The 23,242-nt window shown below is 43.2% G+C and overlaps 2 protein-coding genes across 3 annotated transcripts in view; both read left to right on the top strand.

Moving 5' to 3' along the window:
- COL13A1 (collagen type XIII alpha 1 chain) overlaps nucleotides 1-6,393 on the top strand; it is a 52,344-nt gene extending 45,951 nt beyond the window's left edge. For both annotated transcript variants that reach the window (XM_067299734.1, XM_067299733.1), the window contains 3 exons: nucleotides 214-300; nucleotides 5,314-5,352; nucleotides 6,099-6,393. In XM_067299734.1, coding sequence (XP_067155835.1) covers nucleotides 214-300; nucleotides 5,314-5,352; nucleotides 6,099-6,101 — 129 coding nt within the window. In that variant the 3' untranslated portion in view covers nucleotides 6,102-6,393. The remainder of the gene's footprint in view (nucleotides 1-213; nucleotides 301-5,313; nucleotides 5,353-6,098) is intronic.
- A 16,619-nt stretch (nucleotides 6,394-23,012) lies between these two features.
- MACROH2A2 (macroH2A.2 histone) overlaps nucleotides 23,013-23,242 on the top strand; it is a 28,700-nt gene continuing 28,470 nt past the window's right edge. The window contains exon 1 of the mRNA XM_067299731.1: nucleotides 23,013-23,115. The gene's annotated coding sequence lies outside the window, so the exon portion shown is untranslated. The remainder of the gene's footprint in view (nucleotides 23,116-23,242) is intronic.

Raw genomic sequence — 23,242 nt, 5'->3', positions numbered from 1 at the left:
AGGGCTAGTGTTTATACAGCTAAGTAAAGAAGGTCAGTAGCTCCATACATTGTTTTCTTTTAAGAGCATCTTGAATGAATGAAGATTTTTCTCCTTTTAAGATGTTTCCTAAATGTTTATCATTTTTTTTAAACTATCGCTGACGTGTTTGAAATGGATGATCCTAAAGCTTTTGTATGTTCTTTTTTTCTTGGACTAAACTATTATTTACAGGGGGAGAGGGGCAAGAAAGGCTCTAGAGGGTCTAAAGGGGATAAGGGAGACCAAGGAGCGCCTGGATTAGATGCACCCTGTCCGTTGGTATGTTCTGTTTTATCTAATATATTGCTTTAAGATTTGTTGATGGGGAAGAAAGAAGGAAATCATAACATAAATAATGGTCTCGCAAAAGTATAACACTTGGATAAGGCCCAGGCTGGTTCCCACTGCCGTCTGCGGCAAAGCTGCTTTCTGCAGTGGCAAACCACCGCTCCTTTGAGCAACCGGGCTGAGTGACCATGGTTATATTCCTTCCTCTTCAGAAGCTCACAAAGGTTTGGGGCACATGGCCGAGTGCCATGTGCCGGGAGCCCAGGGCTTTCTCCTTTGCGGATGGAGCCCTGGTTCTCCCTTGCTGCTACTTATGGCTCTTCTCTGGAAATGTTTAGTGTCATCATGTCTACATAATGCGGCGAAACCTGAATGCTGTTTTTGTTGCCTTGGACATAATGGCCAGCTGATGCGATCACCTGAGAGTGACACAGGGCACTCGAGCCACGGTACCCAGAAGGAAAACAAATCTCAGTTATTTAAAATGGGATATATTTCTGTCAAAATGTATTTTTTCTATAAATCTAGACAGATGAATAAACATGTTTATGAGCATGTAAACATTTTTGTCTAAACTCATAAGTGGCAGTGAGCATGCTGCAAAAAATCTGTAGTATGGCCATAAATCCCAGGAGCACTTGTACACCATGCATCCAGAAATTTAACTGCTGGGTTTCCTTGTGAGGATAGGGACAGCAGGTGATTTCAAAAGTGAGGAATCATCATTCCTATCCTCCCAGGTTTAACTCAGCTGGCAAAGGATCTCCTGGCTTGTAGATTACAGAAAAACAGGAAGGAAACTGCTACTGCTGGTTCTGCAGAGAAACCAAAACTGAAAACAGTGGCCGTCTGTATTCTGGGTATGCAGCCAGAGTGCCCGGTGACAGTCCCAGGACACGACCGAGCCTCTCCTCCCGTGACAGGGAAGTGGCTGGCATTAACTGAAATAACGATAGTGGTTGATTTCATAAACAGGGCCTCCGAGGCTTTAAAGGCGAGAAGGGTGAGCCGGGGTTACCTGGGCTGGACGGGCTGGATGCCCCATGCCCATTGGTATGGCGTACCTTCCCTTTCCTGCATGCTTCGGTTTGCTTTGGTCTTGGTGCCTCCCAATAGCTGCATGCCCTGCAAACATCTGGCCGTTCCTTCCTTACCTGCCTCCATCCTACTTTCCTCCTACTGCTTTTGTCAGAGGACGGTCCCTACCCGCATGCGGTGATTCACAGCCGCTCTCAGCATTGCTTTGGGGTGTGCAGAAAAACTTGCCTTCACCTTTATTTAGAGCTTTATTTAGACTAATGCGTGAACACCTGCCTCTGCAGTGCCTTGGCTTTCCAGCAGTGGGCTAAAATGCTTATGCTCTTCCTTCGCTCTATTTTCAAGTGCTTGTATGTGGCTAGCACAGTCTGGCACCTCTCTGTATTACCTCAGTCACCCGGTACCTTCTAAAGGAAACCGAGTAAAAGGACAGTTATACTGCTGGTGAACCCATGAGAAATGTTTCTTTGGACACTTCAGTCCCTCCATTCCCACTAGATAATTCCTATTTGTGGCTCTCCCCAGAAAGCAAAACAGTATTGAAAAAACTTGAATCTGGAATTGACTGTTTTCTGATATCTATCTTATTCAGGTTAGTGTCCCATCTAACCCAACCATGGCAGGACAAAGGTAGTCAGGAACAAATTGCCTCAGCTGATTTCTAAGTACCACATCACCAGTTTATTCATTACGCTGAAATATTCTGCAGAGATGCAGCATACGGTTGAGGCCCTCGCTGCCTGCAGCTGGCTTGACAGCTTCAGAATGCATTGGAACTTGTGCTGTCCTGCCCTCCCGAGCCCCATTTGACATTTGGCATGCCTAGGTCATTCCAGTCTTTATGCTCACTTAGATGTGTTTGATGCCATCTGCAAAGGATGTGATTTCAGCTGGTTCACTCAACTAGCTGTAAAAATATGTCCCAAGGAAAAAAACAATATTTCATCTGGAAGGGCTTGTTTGTTTGTTTCCTCAGGAAATTAGCCCTGAAATTGCCATTAGAAGTCTTCGTTATTTGACGGCCGTGACAAGCTAACGTTAGCGTTCCTTCCAGCATTCTCTCCTATATGTGCTTTCATTTTCTCTTGGGGATCAGTGACTGCCCATCCTGCAATGGTGACTGCTTGCAAAGTCGCTGTTGCTGCTCTGTAAATTCTGGGTAACATAAAGACACTCTCCTCCCGTTCCCACAGGTGAAATCATACTTGCCCAGCACAGTGTAAGAAGGAAAAGAACCACTGAGCCATGCATTTCACCTCCCATGAATAACAGTCAGGTTTCTATGGAACAGTTTTTGGCTATACAAATCACCTAATTTTACAGGTGCAAGGATTCTACCAGTGCCCCATATAAGCTGCCTATCTTTTTTTGGCCCTACTGTCTATTAGGATTTATTCTGCATGGCCACATTAGAATGCAAACCTATTTTCATACCTATTTTTGTTAAGGGAAGCTTGCCAGAAAATGTGGTGAAATAGAGATGCCCTTTTATATATATAGTGTTCTGGCATGCAAGCTAGCTCAGGAACTTGAATAAGCCTGGTTTTTGATCCAACTAGGTTAAAAGCTTAGCATCCCACTGACACATCCGTGTGCATAACTTATACGGAGTCCATGAACTAATGCTTTGTAAATCTGAGATATGTGGGTTGATACGTGGACTGACATAGTCGGTACTAACAAGCATGTCGCATTTCCGTTCGCTGCAAACTAGCCTGCAACAAACACTTCCCTGTGACCCTGGTCTTCCTTTGATCCCTGAACCATAACTCTCTGGCCCCCTGTTCCTTCGTACACCTAACTTTCCATTTCTTCCTGCGACGCACTACACCAGTCATTCCTACCACCACCGGTGTACCAATGGGAATGCCACAATTTACCCAGCAGTTAACCCATAACTGTGTTTCCGCACAGTGGAAGGTGAGGGGGGGGTCCTGGGAGGAAATATCACAAGGAGACCATACCCCAAGAAATGCTTTCAGAAAAGCAATATGGTTATAGTATCACGGCAATATTCGGTTCATCGGTCCCTTGAAAGTGTATCTCATGTAAATAGTTTCTCTCAATATACTGCGATGCCTTTGCTTCTCTGTTTTCTTTTTCCTTTCCCCTTCTCAAGTGAGATGATATGCTCTGCAGATTTCTCATGCAGTACTTGGGGAAGTAAGAACTGAGTCACTTGACCGAAGCAGCGGGTCTGCATCACGCTTTGTATAATTTCACTACCTGCAGTTGGGTTCCCTTGGGGAACAGCAACAGCCCAGCAGACACTTTTTAAAGCAGAAGGAAATCTGTTCTCCAGTATCAAAGTCCTTTGTCTGCATTTTAGTCATTGAAAGGAATAGGCACAATAATTTCTTCATCAGATTCTCTGTGCAGCCTTTTGGGTGGCAGTGACTCAGGGTTTTGCCAAAGCCTCTGAGAGCACCAAACCAAATGTCTCCAATCCTCACCATGGACACAAAACAGACTGCTTTGTTTTCAGCATGAATCACAGAATAGCACAGGCCTAGAGGGCCAGAATTACTTCCATCTGTGCCATCTTGTTGGGTTAGAAATGCCACGGGTGCTGTTAAGCACTGATATTAAGCACCAATACACTGGGGAGGGACTGACATCGAAAAGGCAGCAGACCCTGCTGCGGACGGGTGGCAAGCTAGAGCAGGACAGACACATGCCAACTACACGTCCAGCCACGGACTGCGGTTTACCAGGTCCTGACAAGGTCTGTGACATGTATGTGTCCCACGTGCCTGTGGCTGATCCCGGCTCCTTGCTGCCTTCCCGGTTTCTTGGGGAGCAGCAGCAGTGACTCGCCTCTGCGCTCCTCGGCCGACAAGGCGGGGGCGAGCACCTGCCCTGCCTTGCCTGGCCGAGTCCAAGCGGGTGCTGAGCGGGAACCCTGTGGACTGTAGTAAAAGGAACAGAGGAGCCCTGTCCTAGACTCTTGCATAACACGCGCTTTTCTAGTAAATGCCCATTTGACTGTGTTTTTCCCCTGCTATGGAAGAACACAACATCCCAGGGAAGCAATGCAGACATGACTCATGCCCTGGGAGATTTGACAGAGGGGATTTCTTAAGGGACACGTCTGTTCAGAAGTAAGGATGGCAATACAGCCGTGACGGCATAAGCAACACACCTGCCTTGAAATTCAGTTAGTCCAACTTGCATTTATTCCATCTTTAGGTAGGTAATTAACTGAGGTACCTAAGTGAGAATCATCATCTGCCTAAGCTGCTTCTGTAACCAGCAGAAGGGCAATTGGGCTCTTACGTAGCCTGAGTCACTGCATGGAGGTTTCTGCTGTTGTCAGTAACTACGGGAGGCCTAAGACCATCTCCTTAACTTAGATGCCTTGGAGAGCTGAGATAAATTCATTTTTTAATGATAAAGCGCAGGGCACTTTAGCACACAGGGCAGAAAGGAAATGCATGTTGTTTTTCAGACCCTCCTCAGGTCCCAAGGGCAGTGCTGCACCTGGGATTTGCTTGGCCGTCTTATGCCAGGCACGGCAGTTCGCCTCAGTGTTATGATTTGGAGTCAAGCATGACAGCATAAACCAGCCATCTCACGCCTCCCACTGCCAGCTTCCTGCAATATTTTTCTGGCTGAATGGGAGCTCTTATGCTCCCCCCTCTCCTTAAGGGAAGCCCGGCTGAGCACCTTCCTCAGAGCGGAAGGAGAACAGGATGTGCATAAACCTTTGGGCCGCGTGTGCTCCTCGCCTAGCCTACAGAAAAAAAAAACACCTCTTCAGCCCCAGCCTTTGATTCAAGCTGGACTAGTTACTTCAGCCAGAAGTTTGGGTCACTCCAAATGGGGGAGGAATATATCCCACACTGTTCCTCCCGCCCTGATTCAGATGGTTTGTTGCAACTGCAAGAGCTAACCCATTCCTTCTTTCCTGAGTCTCTGCACTAGTTCCCGTGTCCTAAAGTGCTGTTTCACCCATCTCTTTTGTAGGGAGAAGATGGCCTGCCGGTTCAAGGCTGCTGGAATAAGGTAAACTAACCCTGGAAATGTTGTGACTATGCTGAATTGGCTACAGGTCTGGCTGATGTTTTTCTATGAGTCTGGCTAAGAGCAAAATAGGTGTGGAGGCGTGCGGAAGTTTTCCAAGACCATACCTCTGAAAAGCAGCTAGCAAAACTCCATCTTGTTTGTACACTGCTGCTTAGTTTTATGGGCTAAAAAAGGGCAGAATAGTATTTGTGGCCTTTGAGCTTTCTGGCCTTGTGCATGAAAAATCTAACAAAAGTTAGATTTTTCACTGAATAGCACCGAGTCAGCTCTATCGCCAGAAGGCAGGGAGCTGGCATACCCCAGGTAGTCCGGGTACCCCAGGCTGCTCGTGGGAGCAAGGCAGAGACACCTGAAAGTATAAGTAGCTTTCAGGAGAGCTGAAATACAGCTTTCAGTACATCGCTTTCAGTGGAGCTGCTCAGCTGTGGCTGGATGCTCCTGACCTCCAAGCTCTCCACCTTTATTACCTGCAAAGTCCACAAGCCATAGTGGTAAGAAGGAAGGGGAGGTGAAGAGGCAGCCCAGATTGTCCCAGGAAAGCAAAAGGGTCATCTGCTGGGGTCCAGCACCATTTCTTTTCCTGTTGGAGACCCTGGAGCCAGCTCCCCTAACGCTGTCCTGCTGCCTTTCCACCCCATGAAAGGGTCCTTCCCCCGTGCTGAGTTGTCACTAACAAATTGTTAGTGAATTGCCACTAACACCCGTTTATGGTTTTTTTTTTGCAGTGATGGTTCTAACCCTGGACTGGCCTGTGTGTGTTACTGTACATAGAATATTTATTTTTATACAGTGTTCTTCTCTGAAATGCCAGAAGTTATGCATTTTTACAAATTATCAAAAGGCTGCATATTTTTTGTACAGAAAATGCTAACTCCCCCTTCCTCCTCATTTGTCAGTTCTCTGTACAATTCTATGTCTACATTATGCTTGTTTTGTCATGGAGTACAGCTGTAACATTTACATGATATTTGTGCACACATGATGAATATTGGACCTTAATAAATTATTGCATTAAAAGTGCCCAGAGGAACTGTCCTGTATACATTAAAGGTCATTTTTGTTTTTCAAGCTGGAATCATTCAAGAATATTTCAAAATATTATGCATTTTTATTAAACTGACCCATTAACAATTTTTGATGACTAAAGGTGTTGCTGGAGAAACTCACAATAGCCACTTTAAAAAAAAAATAGAGGTTCCATGATTAATAATTATCAAACAAGATCGGATTCAGATAGCCAAGTGCAACCTCCCAGCAGTTCCTCTAGAGGCTGCTCCTTGGCTGTGCAGGAAAGGCAACATCATTCCCGGAGAGCCGTGGGCTTAGCAAGCACACAAAGAGAATTTCTTAATCTCTTGACGCTGGCTAACGGTACCTCCCGTTATCAGTTATTTGGCTGGAATAACCCTCACGACAACTAGCCCAGGTCAGCAAGGAATTCAAACGTCTTTCTAAGCTCTACGCCTGCAAGTAGCTTCGTTAAAGCCTCGTTTAAAATTAAGCATATGGCAGAGTACCTGGATGAAATCCTGATGAATGCTTATTAGATAAACCAGTCCACGGGGCTCTTTTAATGCTAACCAAAGGTGCATGTAAATCTGCAAAGTGCATCATTGTAATTCGCATGTGTAGATCTTAATTACCCTCCTTGGCCTACCTTTGTTAATGTCTCAAGCCTAAATTACCTGTCAAGAAAAATTATATTAGCAGATAGATTGATGGGACTGTCACAATATATTTTTCTTAGAAAATTAACAGAAGAGCGGAAGTCTTTAAAAGACCAAAATCTGTTCCCTAAAGCATGCCCACTTTCCTTGCTTCTTCACTATGAATTTGCAGGGAGAAACACAAGCAGTAATTCATTAATTATCCTGATCCACTGAAATCATGTTCTTTGCATGAATGTTGCCCCTGTAAGAGGAGTTCAGCACCCTCTCTGGCAATGTGGGAGTCCCAGACCACGTTCCCACAGCTTTCCCTGGCTACCGCTGCGCCAGCTGAAGCAGGCATCACCTTGACCGTTTCTCATCACCTTCGATACTCAGCTATGCAACCCTCATCCTCAACTGCTCACCTGTTAACAAACTTTCTACTAGTTCATTTAGCCCGCTGACTCCATAAAGCCTTTTAGCACCATCAGAATAAGGCAACGGAGTAAAATACGTGTCAAATATTGCACGCAGATGAAAAGGCCCATAGGGATGGTCCAAGGAATTGAGCCCAGCCCCTGACTATTGCAAGCCATTTGTCACCTCACCCTTCCAGAAATTATTGAAATTCATCTAAAAAACAGTGCCGTTTCTACCGCCCTGTGACCCTTGGTCCCCGCTCCCAGAGGCTGTTCCTGAGCCGGATTGCTCTCAGTTAGGAAACTGCTTCTAACTTTCAACCTAAATTAATTCATGAGCACTTTACAACCATCTCTTCCTATGCCAACATTGTCCTTTGGATTAAACGTTTCCATTCATGATGTTTTTCATGAGATGCCTGGGGTACTGTAGCTGAAATGGCACAGTAAGAAAATTAACTGCAGAGCGGTGAGGCACTCTTGTTTGTTTTTTTCAATAATATCTATCTCATTAATATAAGATCCAGCTCCCTGTTACAAGGCTTTGCAGCTGTGAAGCTTAGCAAGTAGCAACAGCACTTATTTAAGCATGAATACCACACAGTTCTTGTGTTTTAAATAATTACCTGTTAAACACAAAACAGTCACTAAAAACTCCACCAGCTATACTGGTGGCAACATTGTTTTTGGAAGGTTATAATAGTAATGGCAGGGAATTTCTGCTCTGGTCTGGTAGCACTTTGCATGCAAGATAGGTTGTTTGAATGCCCCAGCCCCTTCTAAAAATGCTGGCTATTTGTAATCCTCAAAACCTGGTGGATCTATAGAAGAAAGCACCGTTGCCTCTTGTTCCCTTTGGTGTTGATGGCGTATTTTTGCTTTGTAGCTGTTATTTGTGATTGCACTGCATGGAATTGTCTTTGCTTGGATTTGCCTTCATCTAAATGCAAACAAAGCATACATCTGTTATGCTGTCCTAACACCGCGACTGAAAGTTAAAGGAGTCTCAAGATGATTCTGAATCTGTTTATTATTTCTTGGGCTGTTTTTCAACTGATAAATTTGTGAGAGAGAAGGCTTTTGTCTGAGGCACAGGGGACCTTGAAATGCAATTGCCAGAACTCTTGAAAGGACCTGACTTGTGTCAGCAAAACAAGCAGGGAGGAGAGCAACTGCGAGCAAAATAGGCTTGATTTTCTTTACTTCCAGCTTTGTCCCAACATAATTCCACTGTTATCAGTAGAGGCGTTCCTGATTTACACCAGTGCAAACGGCAAGAGACTTTGGTGCCATGACTTCCAATAGGACTCAGCTACTTTCCATCAGCAGTGTGCAGGTACACACACACACACACAGGGTCAGCAAATTCATCCTTATTACCTTGTTCTTCTTTATCTCAGATCATTCTGCTCACCGTGTTGGTTTGGCTTCAGAGCAGCTGTTGGACTCTAAAGAGCTTACTGGGGGCATCAGAATTTGTGACCTTCAGAGGCTTGTTTAATGTTTCCTTTTGGGTTCCCTTAAAAAGGCGAACTTAATTCAACAAAAAGGATCTTAAATCTCTTTTTCTGGAGGCTGATTTTTCAGAGGAGAGTCTACTGACTTGAAAATTAGTCTTGTTTCTGCTTTCAGTTGAAAAATAGCAACCCCTCTCACACCTGGGCAAAAGGGATTGCTAGACCTCAGCCGTGAAGGACACTCAGCTCTTAGACCAAATTCTCCAGGGCACTGAGGTAGATAATTTACCCTGATTTCTCCAGGAATCAGGCTTTTAATTTGGAGTGGCACACCTAAACGCCTTTGTGAGCCCAGCCTTTGGCACTATCCGCTGATGGGCAGCGCCTAACACCTGTAGGTATTTTGACAATCCCACAACGCCTCTCTACAGACTTTGTGTCTGCTGGGCATTGGGTCATGAGCGTCTCACACAGCTGACTGCTGAGAAACTGCAGCACCTCAGGTGGGATGCACAAAGAGAGGTAAGGAACCCAAGGCTGGTTGTAGCAGTTTCGGGAAAAGGAATACAGAAGATGAAAGACAACTGATTGAAAGCTCGGGGGGAAAAAAAGTACATGTAAGATAACCACTCGCCCACCGTAAAGGCAGCAGAATGGTGACAAATGTTCCCTGCGGTTGCTGCGGACCACAGCCTGGTGATTTGACTGCAGTAGATGTTCAGTCCAGGCTGTATCAATCTGATGGGCTGTGGGCGCAATCAATACGATTGCTGTGGGAACAGCAGTCTCGTCAGCCGCTATGGTTAAATCGGAGGTTGTGAATCAGAGTGGAATTTGACTGATTAGCTGACTGCTCCTCCCGAACGTAAGTGCCTTGCATTTCAAGAAAAACCCCTGTTGCTGAAGCTGGGTGGGTGCCACCCTGAAATTGGGCAGCTGAGTTTCGGGGTCTATCCCTACCAAACCTGTAACTGGGGTGTTGTCGTTGTTGATTACTGCTACTTTTGACTGGCCATTTTCATGTGGTACCATTTGTCTGCCACTTCAAGGGTCAAACTCCTTGGCTGATAGCCAAAAAGTGAGATAAGTGTGAGGGTGGAGAAGCTTGGGAAATGACAGCAGAATGAAAGGAGAAGAAGGACCTTGCTGAAGATTTGCTGGAGATGCTTTGCAAGTTCCCTCCCTGGAGCGTGGGAAGAGCTCTTCAACCGCGCGCCCCAGGAGTCTGTGCCCAGGTGATGCCTGGTGGGGCTGTAGGAGCTCAGCACACCAACGGCTTTTGCTTTGCTTTCTGCCTTCTCCCAGAGGCCAGGGGCAGAGTTTGAAAATGACACCATTTATATTTTCTTTCTTTGGTCATTTTCACTTCATTCTATTATTGTGGTCAGACTCTTCCGATGAAGAATTAGGCTCATTTTCCAGCAGCCGCTGTATAAATGAGTGCAGGACATCATAGACAATATTTCTGTGGGGGAATCCTTTGATCCAAGAAAGAAATTCTTCTTGAACAATTATCTTTAGAAAAATCAATCAGACCCTGCGTGTTCAGTTTAGAGTGCTGCTCTGAGAGGACAGGACAAAATCTTTTACTACCGTTTCTGGTTACCAGATGGCAGACTTCCATCTATACCTTTGATGATTCCATCTTTAACCCTTTCATCATTAACTTTCTTCTCCTGGTAAGTTATAAACGAATTTTTGTTGTTGTTGTTGTTTTTTTTGGTTTTTTTTGCAAAAAAGGGAAAAGTATACTGAATTTTAAAGTCGTAATCTATCTTGTGAGAGAGAGAGAAAACAAGGAGTATGGAGAAAATCTGGTTTCACTGAACAATTCTTCTAGCTTCCTGTACTTCTGCTTTGGTGTCCATCATGCAAACTGTATGTATTTTGTCTGGAGCCCTCCAGAACTATTCTGCTGTCCTATTAAGGCCCTTTTTTGTGGGCACCTTTCAACAGACATACCTCCAGATGGAAAATAAGGATCACGAGGGTTAAATTCCACTGCTACATGTTTTAATACATCCACTGAAAGGAAATAAAGATTTGGTAAGGTGCTGAGGGATGCAGAGGACATATTCCAGCTATCTGAGGGTCAGAACATACAACTCAAGATACTTCGTAGCAACTGCCACACAAATCTGACATCTCTGATTCAGTTCCCATTGCTGAAGATTAAATTCTATTCATATGTACTTTATAGTGTCTTTCCACATGAGTGTTTGCGATACATAAAAAATCTGCTAAAACTAATTATTAAGTACAAATATTACAAATATAACATTTCTACTTCATTGAGTGCATTGGGAATCCCGTTTGCCAAAGCACTAAAACACATCTAACACTGAGCGTGTGATTCCCATTGGCCTTAATGATACTATTTGCATACTCAAGCACTTTGGTGAATCAGGGCCATTGTTATTACAGTTAATGAATGGTATTATCTAAATCATTAGGCAGAACTAAATGATAAGCAACTCATGTTATGGTTCAGAGAGAAAGAGCTGATTTCAAGTTCAAAGTGATGTCTTTTAAATCTGAACAAGTCCCGGAAATGCAATAACTTTCATTCAAATACCCTTTGTCAATTCAGCTGGAATAATCCTGACCTGCTGATAAGGAGACCTGTACCCAGCACCCATCTCTCTTCACCATTGCTCTTCACCATTTCAGAGAAAGCCTACTTTTAAAATAATTCAAGGAGCAAAAAGAGCAGGGGGAAAAAAAGTTCTACTTTCAGTTTCCTCTAAAGAATGCATCCTGGAGTTTTTTGTTTTTTTGTTTTTTAAATCTAAAAGACTTATTCAATAAATACAGGAGCAGGGGAAGAAATTGTTTCAGTTAGGAACTAGGCTGATGAAAAGGTTAATTTATTTTATTTGTAATTCTTATGCTTATTTTTACTTTTTTGTGGGGGATGAGGGGAGAACCTGACCAGAACTGCAGGCGGTAGGTGTGCTTTTTTTCTTCTTTTTTTAATGAACTATATATATAGTTTGATAATGTTCCTTCTACTTTTCTTTTATTAATAATATTTTGGGGGCAATTTGTTTGCTCTTTTCTGTTTTCTTGTGTTTTCTTTTAGGAATATTTTTTTCTGGGCTTTTGGAATAAGTTTAAAAAAGCTCCTCACCCAAAATGTCCTAAGGACATTCCTATTGTCTTTTTCTCCCTAGTTCAATATTAAACCGGTGCTTTCCATGGACAAACCAGTTCTTCAGTGGGGATAAAAATATCCACACAGGCCACCCTTAGGGACCAGGTACCAGTGACCTCTCCCAGACAAAGCGGTCTCTCCAAAACTCTGCACGTACATTTACAAAACTCCAAAGGGCTATGTTGGGGACCAGCGGATTACAAATGGTCTCTTCCACTCTGAGGTGGTCTGTCAAAAAGCGATTAGTCTGGCAAGAGTCACTGCGTTCGCTTCAGCAGCATTCTACAGCCCGAAAGCTCAGACTTCTTAGAAGGCTCTGAACTAGCAATTGAAAAGAAACACATTTTCTTGAAAACAGCAAGCTCTTGGTAGTTACCTACTAAAGTATTGTTGTCTCTTGCTGTTGTTTTCCCTCATCCAAATCCAGCAATGCACTTACATGCAAGCTTGCCTTTAGGCATTTCGATAGCACCATTGCTTCACGCTGAGCACGCGTGCAAATGCTTTGCAGGATGAGGGCGTCTGCTCTTTTTCTATTTCTTTGTTTTTCTCCTTGCCCTGTTTACTTCCCTATTGCTTCCAGCTGTTTTCGTCTCGGACAAAATGGCTACTTTCTTTTCTGCATTTTCAGGAAATTTTTATTGGTCACATTTTGATCGTGTTTTTCCTCTCTCTTTTCTTTATCTATCCTTCCTGCTGTACATTTTGATCTGATGAACACATCAAGACAAAACATGAATTAGGATTGTAGATGTTTGTTAATAATTTTTGGAGCTGATTGTAAAGCTTCTAGTGTTTAAGTTGCTACACAGCAAGACCAGTTTAGCTTTATAGCTAGTTTATGATTTTGTTTGCTTGTTGAAGTTATTAAATAATTAAAGAAATTTGTTCTTTGTTAAACAGACTCAGAATCTGTCAAAACATTGTAGTTTGTTTTTTTTTTTTTAAGAAAAAACAATCTTTGCTGCAAAACATTACTTTGTTTAACTGTTGTTACACGAAGAGTTTAGAAGGTCAGACATATTAGTGGTAGGTATGAGAGGAGAGATCGTAGAACTTGTGGAGTGGATCTTGGATTCACGCTTTTTATTGCACACTGTGTTTGTCAACCCAGTGTCCCTGGCTGGGGTGTGCTGGGAGTGTGGAATTCCATTTTGTGATAATTCCGTTGTTTTCTCATAGTAACGTTTCAAAATATTACTTCAGTACATCTCTTCTCCTGCAAAGATTCGCTCTTACTCTGATGTTGCACGCAACCAGCAGAGCCACAAACCAAGCGGTTTCACCCTTTTGGTGAGACTTCAAAGGAAACGTGTTATCTCCTTAAAATTCAGAGCCCTTTCTGCTGCAGTTTTCTGCTGCTGGCCGATCTTGCGTAGGGGAAAGGGTTTGTTTCTGTGAGCCCAGGCCCAGACCAGAAGACAATGATGACCGTGCCGATGCCATACAATATTGGGTGAGATTCTGTGCTGTGTGTCTGAGCACCCACAGATTGGCCCTACGGTCTGTGGATGCTTTTGGGCCCTGTCAGTGTAATAACGCTAGAAACCTTCGCAACAGGTAAGCAGACGGGTTAAGTCAATGAAAAGGCGAACTAGACGTCTGACAGCAACACTGTGTAGACCACCATGAGCGCTGCCTCCTCCCTAGCCATTCATTGCCTTCTCCGTGCCATTCCCTTTCCTGGGCCAAGGCAGATGTGAGGTTACATGTTACTAACAGCTAACTGTGCAGTCACAGAATGACCTAGCTGAGAACCGACCTAACTTAAAAAACAGTCCCTCAGAACAGCAGAGCACAGTGGAGGGATGGGTGTGGGGGTGCAAAAAACCAGCTCCAAGTGGGAGGGAGCAAAAGGGGGAGCTCACACCGCCACTCCCAAAGAAACGCACGCGGAGCAATGGTCTGCGACCGCGATGAAAGGCAGAGATCCCCACGCAAGCTTGGAGAAGAGAGGCGGAGCAGAAGCCACAAACTAGGCACAGCAGCGGGAGTCCTGAGGGACCTAATTTAGCCTGCTTCTCAGCCGCAGTACGGACTTACTATCCATCAGTCTTTCCGCTTGCCTAACCAAACGGGATTAGTCTATTATACCTTCTTATCCCTCACCATTTTAAATTTAAAGATAGGATAAATTAAGGCAGCACATTCTCCCCCCCCCACCCCCACCAAAAATAAAAGGGATTTGGCATCCCTTTGATGTTGGGTGGAGTGGCTTGACTCCACAAAATTCTCATAGACTTTAATAATACAAAATTGACTCCAGATGTTGAGCAGCATAATAATGGGAGGGGAGGTTTCGAACTAGAGGCACGGGGAAAGCACCCGGACATCATGGGCTCTTCAGCGGCCATATACAACTCACAGTGACCGAGTTACGGCTATATCCACATCAGCAAATAGTGCAGTAGAATGGGAGTAGGTCTGAAGAGGAAAACGGGTTCTGCTGAGGAACTATCGTGTTTTATGAAGTTTCGTTTTTGACCGCTCTAGTTTGGCCTAGCGGCCTGGCTGCCATGAGTGGTTCAAACGCACTAGGTGTGCTCCTGGAGCTCTTCGTCTGGTCCAGTTTCATCTGAAGGGAGCTTCCTCTCGAGTGGGTCTACCTGGCATAAGGCAGTGCAGTGCGGAGGTACTGCTCTCGATGACATGCCTCGCAAGGGGCAGCACGAGAGGTTCGCTACTGCTCTTTCTCCATCCAGGTGAATTAGGTCTACCCAGAAGGCTGCAATGTGTCAGACAGATCTCTTAGTCTTTAGAGTCCAGTAGAAAACGATCTCCCTGATGTCCTTTTCCCATACGTGGACTGTTTGTGCCATTGGCACTGCCCGTTTCTCATTTTTATATAATTCGGACACCAAATTCTTTGACATGGGAACACTTTCTGTCAAAGATCTGCTCATCTGCCAACATCAGTCAAACATTAATGAACTAATCACTGCAGGAGAATGACTTCTGAAGCAATTTGTTGCTACATATCTGGTTTCTGTGAACCTTACAAGAGAGATTTTACTTTTTTTCTTCTTCTTTGGTGGCATAGAATGTACAATATTTAATATACCTGTACTAAAGTGTTGAGTTGTGGGTAAATGTTGATGGGGCATTGTTTCTGCATATCTCGTATAAATATTGATTGACTGATACATTTAAATCTGTATACACATTTTACATTTGTTACATTGAACTTTTCAGCCTGTATGTTAAATATTTCAATGTTGTTACCTGGCATTCACTAATGTAAATGCTCTAATATACTTTTGTATTAGCAGTAATTATTATTATCATTGTGCTGATTCTTAGGCGTTATTTCAACTCCTTTTGACCTAGTTCAACTACTTGGAATTTTTTGGCCTTCAAAAAAATTCTGCACTAAATTGCTGGATCTAAGAGAACAAAAGATTGTTCTTCTCCAAAATCTTTTCCAGCTCAGTAACAGCTTTTTTAGCCAAAAAGAGTATTTTTTTCTTGTTTTTCATTGATAAAATGAGAACACCAATTTGTGTTTTAATTACCTGGAATTCAGAATTCCAGGTAAAGCATTTCTAACAATATTTTAGAAAAGCAGAGATGCTATTCTGTTGGACTAGGCACTGAACTATGTCATAAGGAGTTACCGATCCTACCAGAATTTGATTTTTTTTTTGTTTTGTTTTTCTTAAGAAATATTTTTCTCTACTATTAAGTTTTTAAACAAATTGTTTCTCAGTGTGTTAAAAATGAAGACACTAAAGGATTAAACTTTTAACATGTATGAGGAAAGGGATTCAATTAATTGACTTGCATCAATATGAATGAAAATTAGCTTATGAATTTTGAATGTCAGGAGAACTAAAACCATAACTCAATTACTTATTTCATGTGTCCATGGACTAATTTATTAATTTCAATGAAGCCACTCCCATGGCTGAAACTAGGTTCCCAACTGAAATTGCTGAATCACTGCTCAATAGTAAACAAAGTTCAGTCTTGTAGAAGTAAGTTACTGCTTAATTATAATGCCTTTAAAGCTTTTCTAATATTTTTTGCAAAAAAAAAAAAACAACTGCCCCAGAAATTGCATATATTTAATCACCGAGTATCCATGAGTCAGATGTTAGGGAAAATAGTGCTGTTTCTTCTTTTGAGCTGTTGTTCACTTTTTGGTGGAAAGTGCTATGTAAGACCTTTGCACTTCTTTTAAATGGCTCAGCCTATTCGCTACGTCATTACGAGAAAAAACGTGAGAGATTCCAGGAGAGAGCTGGTTTTGGGAGTGGATTTTTGGAAAACCAAGTGAGGGCTGACAGAACTCGGCAGGAAGTAATAAAGATGCCTTGGGCCGGATGGCTGTCACTATGGTAAAGGTGGCACCATATTTAAGGTGCCATCGCATCATTTTCCAAGAGGAGTCTGATGAATTCCCTGTGCCTTATGTTGAAGCTTTACTCCTTTGTGTCAATGTTTTGGTGAGATTTCTGTTTTAACTTGCGTGCCCTACTTATTCCTGTTCAATCTGCATTTGTTATATATGATGTACATACTTTCTTTTCCCTTTTATATAAATACCTGTTTACTTATACATAGTTTCTGTCTTTTGGAAATGACAGTTGATGCAAATAATAAACCATCTATTCACTTACACATCTTCTTTCTGTTTGGAGATGGTTTTTAGATTAATATCCTAAGGAACTCCCACCATCTGCTGTTTGTCAGTCATCCCTAATAACTGTGGAACTAGTTTAGCAAATTTCAGCCAATTTGGCAGAGGGACTGAAGTCTCAAAAATGCCGTTATCACAAGCTTTATGAAAACAGACAGCTGGATAGAGGACAGAGTCCTACTTAGTGACTCTCCTAAGGGAAAGGAAGCAACATGAGCTCAACTGTATTACTGGACACCAGAGAATGTGGATGGGAAAAAGCTGCTCTGAATTCTCCCACTGCATGAAAAGCTCTAATGGAGCACTTAAATCATAAAATAAATCAACCATAAAACACAAAGCTACATGAATTGTGGATCTGAGTAGGAGAGAGCAAACAGGGGAACAGAGCCAAAACCAGAGGAAAGCAGAGACTGCCCCTCAGAAGGCTGATGTCTGTGCTGAGATTATCTTGATCATCAGCTTGGTGACTGTCTTACTTTCCTCGTGATTGAGAGAATCAATGGGAAGGCATACATCAATCTCAAAATCCAAGAGAGGCAGCAGCTATTTGCTAGGGGGCCCCATCTAAAGTAAAATATTTGATCAGTCTCTAAGAATCCCTGCTGATGAAAGAAAACCAGACGGCTGAGCCTTTGGCAAACCCTTTGCGGACAGCAGAATCTGGCCTGTTGACTCGGGCAAGGTATACTAATACCTGGGAAGGTGCCTTTGGCTTGTAATGCTGTGACAGCTATTAAGATGATTGTACTATACCCCGCAGTGAGGTATTCATCTCATCTAACTGTTGATATCTGGACATTAGTCATCCACCTCTGAGCAAGTTTCCCTTGGCTCCTTTGACAGCCAAAGGGGAGAAGCAGGCAGCTCCATGAATGTTCATCTCTCCCTCCCCATCCTGCTATGAGATTGATATTTTCTCCTCTTCTTCTCTACACCTGGGTTTGTTTCTGTGTTAATCCAAAAGGGACATACACAGCAACGCAGTGATTTTTCCTTGAAATGAAAGTGATGATTTGTTGAAAATCCTTTAGCCTTTGAGTTGCCAGACAACGAAAGTAAGTGCCTTGCTCCTGACCTCCTCTGGGGGTTAGATATAATGAGCCCTGGATCACGAGGAAAAATCCTCAAGGAGCTGGATGTTTAGCAGTGACTGATGCATTAAGTTACAAAGAAAAATGAACACATCCTGATGCTCCAAATTGGGAAGGAGAATATGTGTATGAAATGCATGATTTCTATGATTCCTTAAGGCTCTAAGGTTAGCTTTTTTTTAAAAAAAAAGAAAAAAAAAGATGACTCCTGGATGTATATTATGGTACCTTGTGAGTGTAGTAGAATTCTGCACTTGTGCAGTGGATAAATGTTTCGGAGGTTAGCTGCATACAGCCTCAGACACGCATAAGACCCAGAAGCAAGCTTATTTCAATTCATCTTCATTTACTTATAGATCACAGTTTTGTTTTGTTTTTTTCTCCCCTGAGGGCTCTGTGGTTAAGATGAAAAAATAGTCAGTTATTTTAATGATTTAAATGGAGTGTTTTAAATCAAATTGAGGAGGAATTATGAAAGCAGGCAAACAGAAGCAGTGCTATCCTGTCCTGCAAAGCTTCTCTGAAAAAAGCTCTGAGCTTAATGGTCCCATCCAGCAAGACAACATGCTTGCAAATGTCACCAGAGGAAAAAGGAAATACATATCATAGTTCATACATATACCAAACAGCTTAAATACAAAGGGGCAAACATCTTTACTAGCACTGGAAAAACTGACCAGAAATAACTGGAAAAAAAAAAAATCCCTTCGCAAAACAGTGAGAAGTGGGAAATAAAATCTAGTTTTACATGAGATATGGCAGTTTGCTGAGGACGTAACCTGAAGCACAGATTGGAAGTGATCTGAAGATCGGTACTTTGATAAACAGATAATGCAATGACAAAGTGCTACTTCTTTGCTCCTGCTACAAAGAGATGAAGTCCCACGAATGCCAAAACCGAAATACAGGTACACCAGAAGCCCCCAGAAGCCTGCTTGGATGTGTCACTGTCTGTATTTCTCTCTAGGCATCACTAACAAAAAGGTACTATGGTACGAACACAAGCATTTTGCTGCAAATAACTTGCTTCAGGAAATTCACGTGCATTACAGAGATGGAGACTTTTCTGCCTCTTTGATCAGCAGTGTTTGGTTATCATATTAATCTGTCATCAAATGCACCGCTCACAAATTTACCATTTTATCCATCCAGCTTTGCTTGAACTCAAAGATTCAAATAGGGTTTTTATTAATTAATATTACAATTACATTGCTTTAAAGGTACACAGCAACAAGCCAAAGGAATCTGCTCTGTCTTTTCTCATATTCCCCCCTCAGTTTTCTTAGCTAAACTTCTTAACCCATTTAGTTCTTCACAGAAAAGCCATTCCATACCCGTAATTGCCATGCCACTTTTCTTTCTTTTTCCTGCTCCACACTGTTGTTTTGAGCTATGAAGAATAGAACTGTACACAGTATTCACAAAGTGAACATGTTATTTTCCATTTTGTTTGCTATTCTTTTTTCCCTAATTCTGAAAGATATATTTGTAAATCTCCATTTGGCCAAAAATCATTTAATCTTCCAAATATTTCAGTTAAGTTAGTATTTTTGCTTACATGATTAACAGATAATCAAGTCAAGACTATGATCTCTGCAGTCTGCATTGCTGTGTTTAAGGATAAGTAACAGGGATTAAAACATCCTTTTTTTTAGTGTTTTAGCTAATAAGCAGCATTTAACTTTTAGAATCAGCTGGTGTTCAGGCAGGTGACAGTCATCTCTCCTTCCTTATCTGTTAGCTAGTCTGTTATTCTTTTAAAAGACATCCTAACTATGAGTCTACTTTAAATATCATTTCAGAACATGACACAGAGAAAAGCTTAATTCTGCAGTATTTGGGATGATCTGATTTAAAAACTACTACTGTAACAGAGTTCTCCAAAGAGTTAGGATATAGCTTTTATGGTTTCTTTAATGAAAAAAGCTCATTTTACACAACCTGCTAGAATAATAAGCCCGTAAACACTATGGGGGATGGAGGGAGAGGTTCAAAAATGGCTCAAGGAGAAGAAAAAAGTAATTGCAGACACATAAAATATTTGCAGAACTCAGTTATCACATCTGTTATCTATTGCCATAATATACACACACAGACCAACTTTGATGATATTAGGTAATCCTAATGACATGACAACATTTAGGCTGATTTGATAAAATTCCTGGATCACATATGTCCGTAAGATGAAGCTTTCAGAGTATTTGACAGAGGACACCGTTACTGTAGTGCCAGGACGATCCTGGATGCCTGCCAGCCTAAGCAATAGTAAAGCAGTATCTCTTGGTTCTGAAGTTATGAAATATTCATCACAATGTTTGAAATGTAACAGCTTCTGTCCAAAAGTGAGAGTGCCATCAACAGGCTGTTTTATTCCAATAGCTTGTGAGTTAGGCAGTCAGCACTCCATAAATTCTCCATCAATAGATATGTTGTTTATTTTGACAAAGTAACAGATTGTATTTGCACTTGGAAGTCAACTGGCAGATGGTCTTTGCACAACCTAGTAAGGGCAGACTCCACTCCTGCTAATGGGGGAAATATCGCTTTTAATCCAACACTGTAAATCTTCCTCTTGGAAGAATTCTAGTTAGTAATACAATTTTCCCTTGATCAACCAGATTTAAATGACAAGAAAAAATTTATTTCAGGGCAAAACCTTTGCCTTCCTCCATGTCCTATTGCTATTGTGGCAAAAAAACCTTGGACTTTTAGTCATCTTCTGCATTATAGAATTGTGAAGAAATCCACAACTGCCAGTTCCTCACCAAGTAGTTTAGATGAGCTACTGCTCGCTACCTTTCCTGCTGCTGCCTTAGCGTTTCACATTATTTAATGAAATGAAACCATATTGGACTTGAACACAGAGCTGGAAAGAAAAATACTTGTATCTTAGTATGGCACATCATCTATATTGTGCATGTAAAAAAAAGTCAAAGCTGAAAATATGTCTGAATGAAACCAGAACGTTATTTATAAACAGAAAAATGTTATTTGTAAACAGAATGAGTTGTCCTAATGTTTAAAATTTGTCTCACATAGAAGACATAGATGTGTTTTCTTCTTTAAAGACCTCCTACACATTTGTGTTATCACTCAGCAACTATTTGATGTTCTCTGTAACAAACTGGGAATGTTTTCAAAAATGTGATGCTTATTTTGTCTTGAATTATTTTTATTTACAAAGCTATATACCACATGCATGATAGCTAGTGTCATTGGGTGCAATTTGTGTCTTGAAATAGAAAAATGTAGACACACTTCCTCCTTCTTCATACAGATTTAAATTTTTTTCCTTTTTATGCTTAGTACTTTAAAATCTGCCCTCTATTCCCCCTGCCCTCCCCCAAATCCAGTGATAGTTCAATACATCTGCAATTCTATAGCTATCTCTTGCTTTGCTATGTTCAAAGTGAGAAGTATCAATGCAGAAGATCAAATAAGACTTCCCCTTACATTTAAAATAATTCAAACTCCTGTACATGGGGTTTCTCCTATGGTTTCAAAGCATTTTTGGCCTTGTTTTCAAAAAGAAATGAGCCCCTGCTATCTCATTACAGGTTGGTCTGTCCCTTGTAAATCTATCCAGTGAATCTGTGGCCAGTTTCATCTAAATCTGGCATAGAGGTTCATGTCTCAAATACTTTAAGTTCCTGAAAGTTTTGTAAAGACAAATGGCCAAGCAGAAGAAAGAGGAAACCCTTTGAGGTAAGGCTGTAATGAGAGCTCACCCCTCATAATATATCAAAAAATTTCCAGGATGAAAGAGGGGAAAGAGACCCCAAAGCATTAATCCACAGAAATATTAGCTCTCTTACTCACTGAATGACTTGTTTAGAAAAAGATATCTTTATTTCCATGTTAATGATAGTCAGAATAAATCCATTGTTAGTGCAGCACTTTACCCATGATCACAGAACCGTTTAGTAGAAAGGTGAAGAAAACCCGAGGTTCTTACAACTCACGCCCTCTTTCTTTGGGAGGTGGCGTGGTCCAGAATGAATATAATCTGAAGGAATATTTGGTCTGCTTTTTCCAGCAAATGCAATTCTGCAGACACAAAAGTTTCCTTTGGCAGAGACAAAAAAAACCCCACAACACTCCAGGAAGTAAGTGAATCTTTATAATTTTTATAGCAATAAAGGGAATGCTAAAAGCATGAATGCCTCTTCATCTTTCTGTTCTGTTGTTCCTAGCCACCCTCCTAAAGCAATGTTGCATGCGAGTTGGAGCGGCCTGGGTTAATGCTGAATCTTGCAGTGCATTACAGTAGCCGCCAAATATCTTTCAAATGAAATCAGTGCAACGATGCAAGGCATTTCTACAGGAATGACAATATAAGCACAATTTCGTGCAACACTTTCCCCGAGATCAGTGTTCAAGAGGGGTAGTCCTACGCTCTTGTGTTTGCATCAGCCCGTGATGACATATTTGGTGCTGCCAACAGACACGCGGCGAGACTTGTAATACAATCACTGATTGCGTATCTTAGAACTCAGGCTCTTGAATCCATGCAACTGTGTGTGTGGGGGGGGGAAAAATAAACGCAGCTTTCACGCAGAAAGCAAGTAAGTTTGCAGCCCTCGTGGCCGAGTTGGAAAGCCGGCGGATGCCCGAGACGCCCCGACGCAACAAGACACAAAGAGCAGCCAGCACTCTTTGTTAGGGCTGTTGGGAGCCACTTTGGCGACGCCGGCACAGCCGGGCGAGACGCGGCGTGCCGAGAGGCGCCAGGTCACCTTGCCGCGGGGCTACGGGGATGGGCGGCTCGCCGCCTAACAAAAAGCGGGCAGCGCAGGGCAGCGCAGGGCGGCAGCTCCAGCACCCTCGAGCTTCGGCCCCGGCCGGGACCCCCCCCCCCCCCCCCGCGGCCGGGCAGCGCTCCCGCCCGCGGCTTGCCGCTGGGGGCCGGGGGCGATGGAGGCGCCGGCGGGGGGGGGGGGGGGGGTTGGGGGCGCCTGCGGGAAGGCGCGGCGGCCCTGGGGCCCCGGCGAGGAGGAGCGGCGCGCTGGCTGCCGGGGAGGGCGGCAGCGATAGGGGGGTTGTTGCAGGCCCGGGCTGCAGTGACTCCTCCTAGAGGCGGTATGCGGAGCAGGAGGAAACCCCTTCCACCCCCCTCAAGAGGAGCCGCCGCCATCGCCATCGAAACATACAATACGGGAGGCGAGCCGGCGGCTGAGGCGGAGCAAGGGCGCGGGCGGGGGTGGGGGGGACAGGCAGCGGCAAGGGGGCGAGGAGAAGCGGAGGGGGGAAAAAAAAAAAAAAGAGGGGGAGAAAAGGAAAAAAAGAGGAAGGGACGAGAAGAAGGAGGCGGCGGCGGCCGGCAGCGGCAGGTGAGGGGAGCGGCGGGCGCGGCGGCCCGCTCCCGGCCTTCCCTCCCTTCCCCTCCTCGCGCCGCTGCTCCCTTTCTCTGGGGCCGCCCGCGCTGAGGGAAGGGGGAGGGGGGGGCGGCCGTTGCGG

Source organism: Apteryx mantelli, chromosome 7 (assembly GCF_036417845.1).
Source record: "Apteryx mantelli isolate bAptMan1 chromosome 7, bAptMan1.hap1, whole genome shotgun sequence".
Taxonomy (NCBI): domain Eukaryota; kingdom Metazoa; phylum Chordata; class Aves; order Apterygiformes; family Apterygidae; genus Apteryx; species Apteryx mantelli.
Note: the sequence above shows the minus strand (reverse complement) of the source record. Positions and strands in the feature narration are given on the sequence as shown.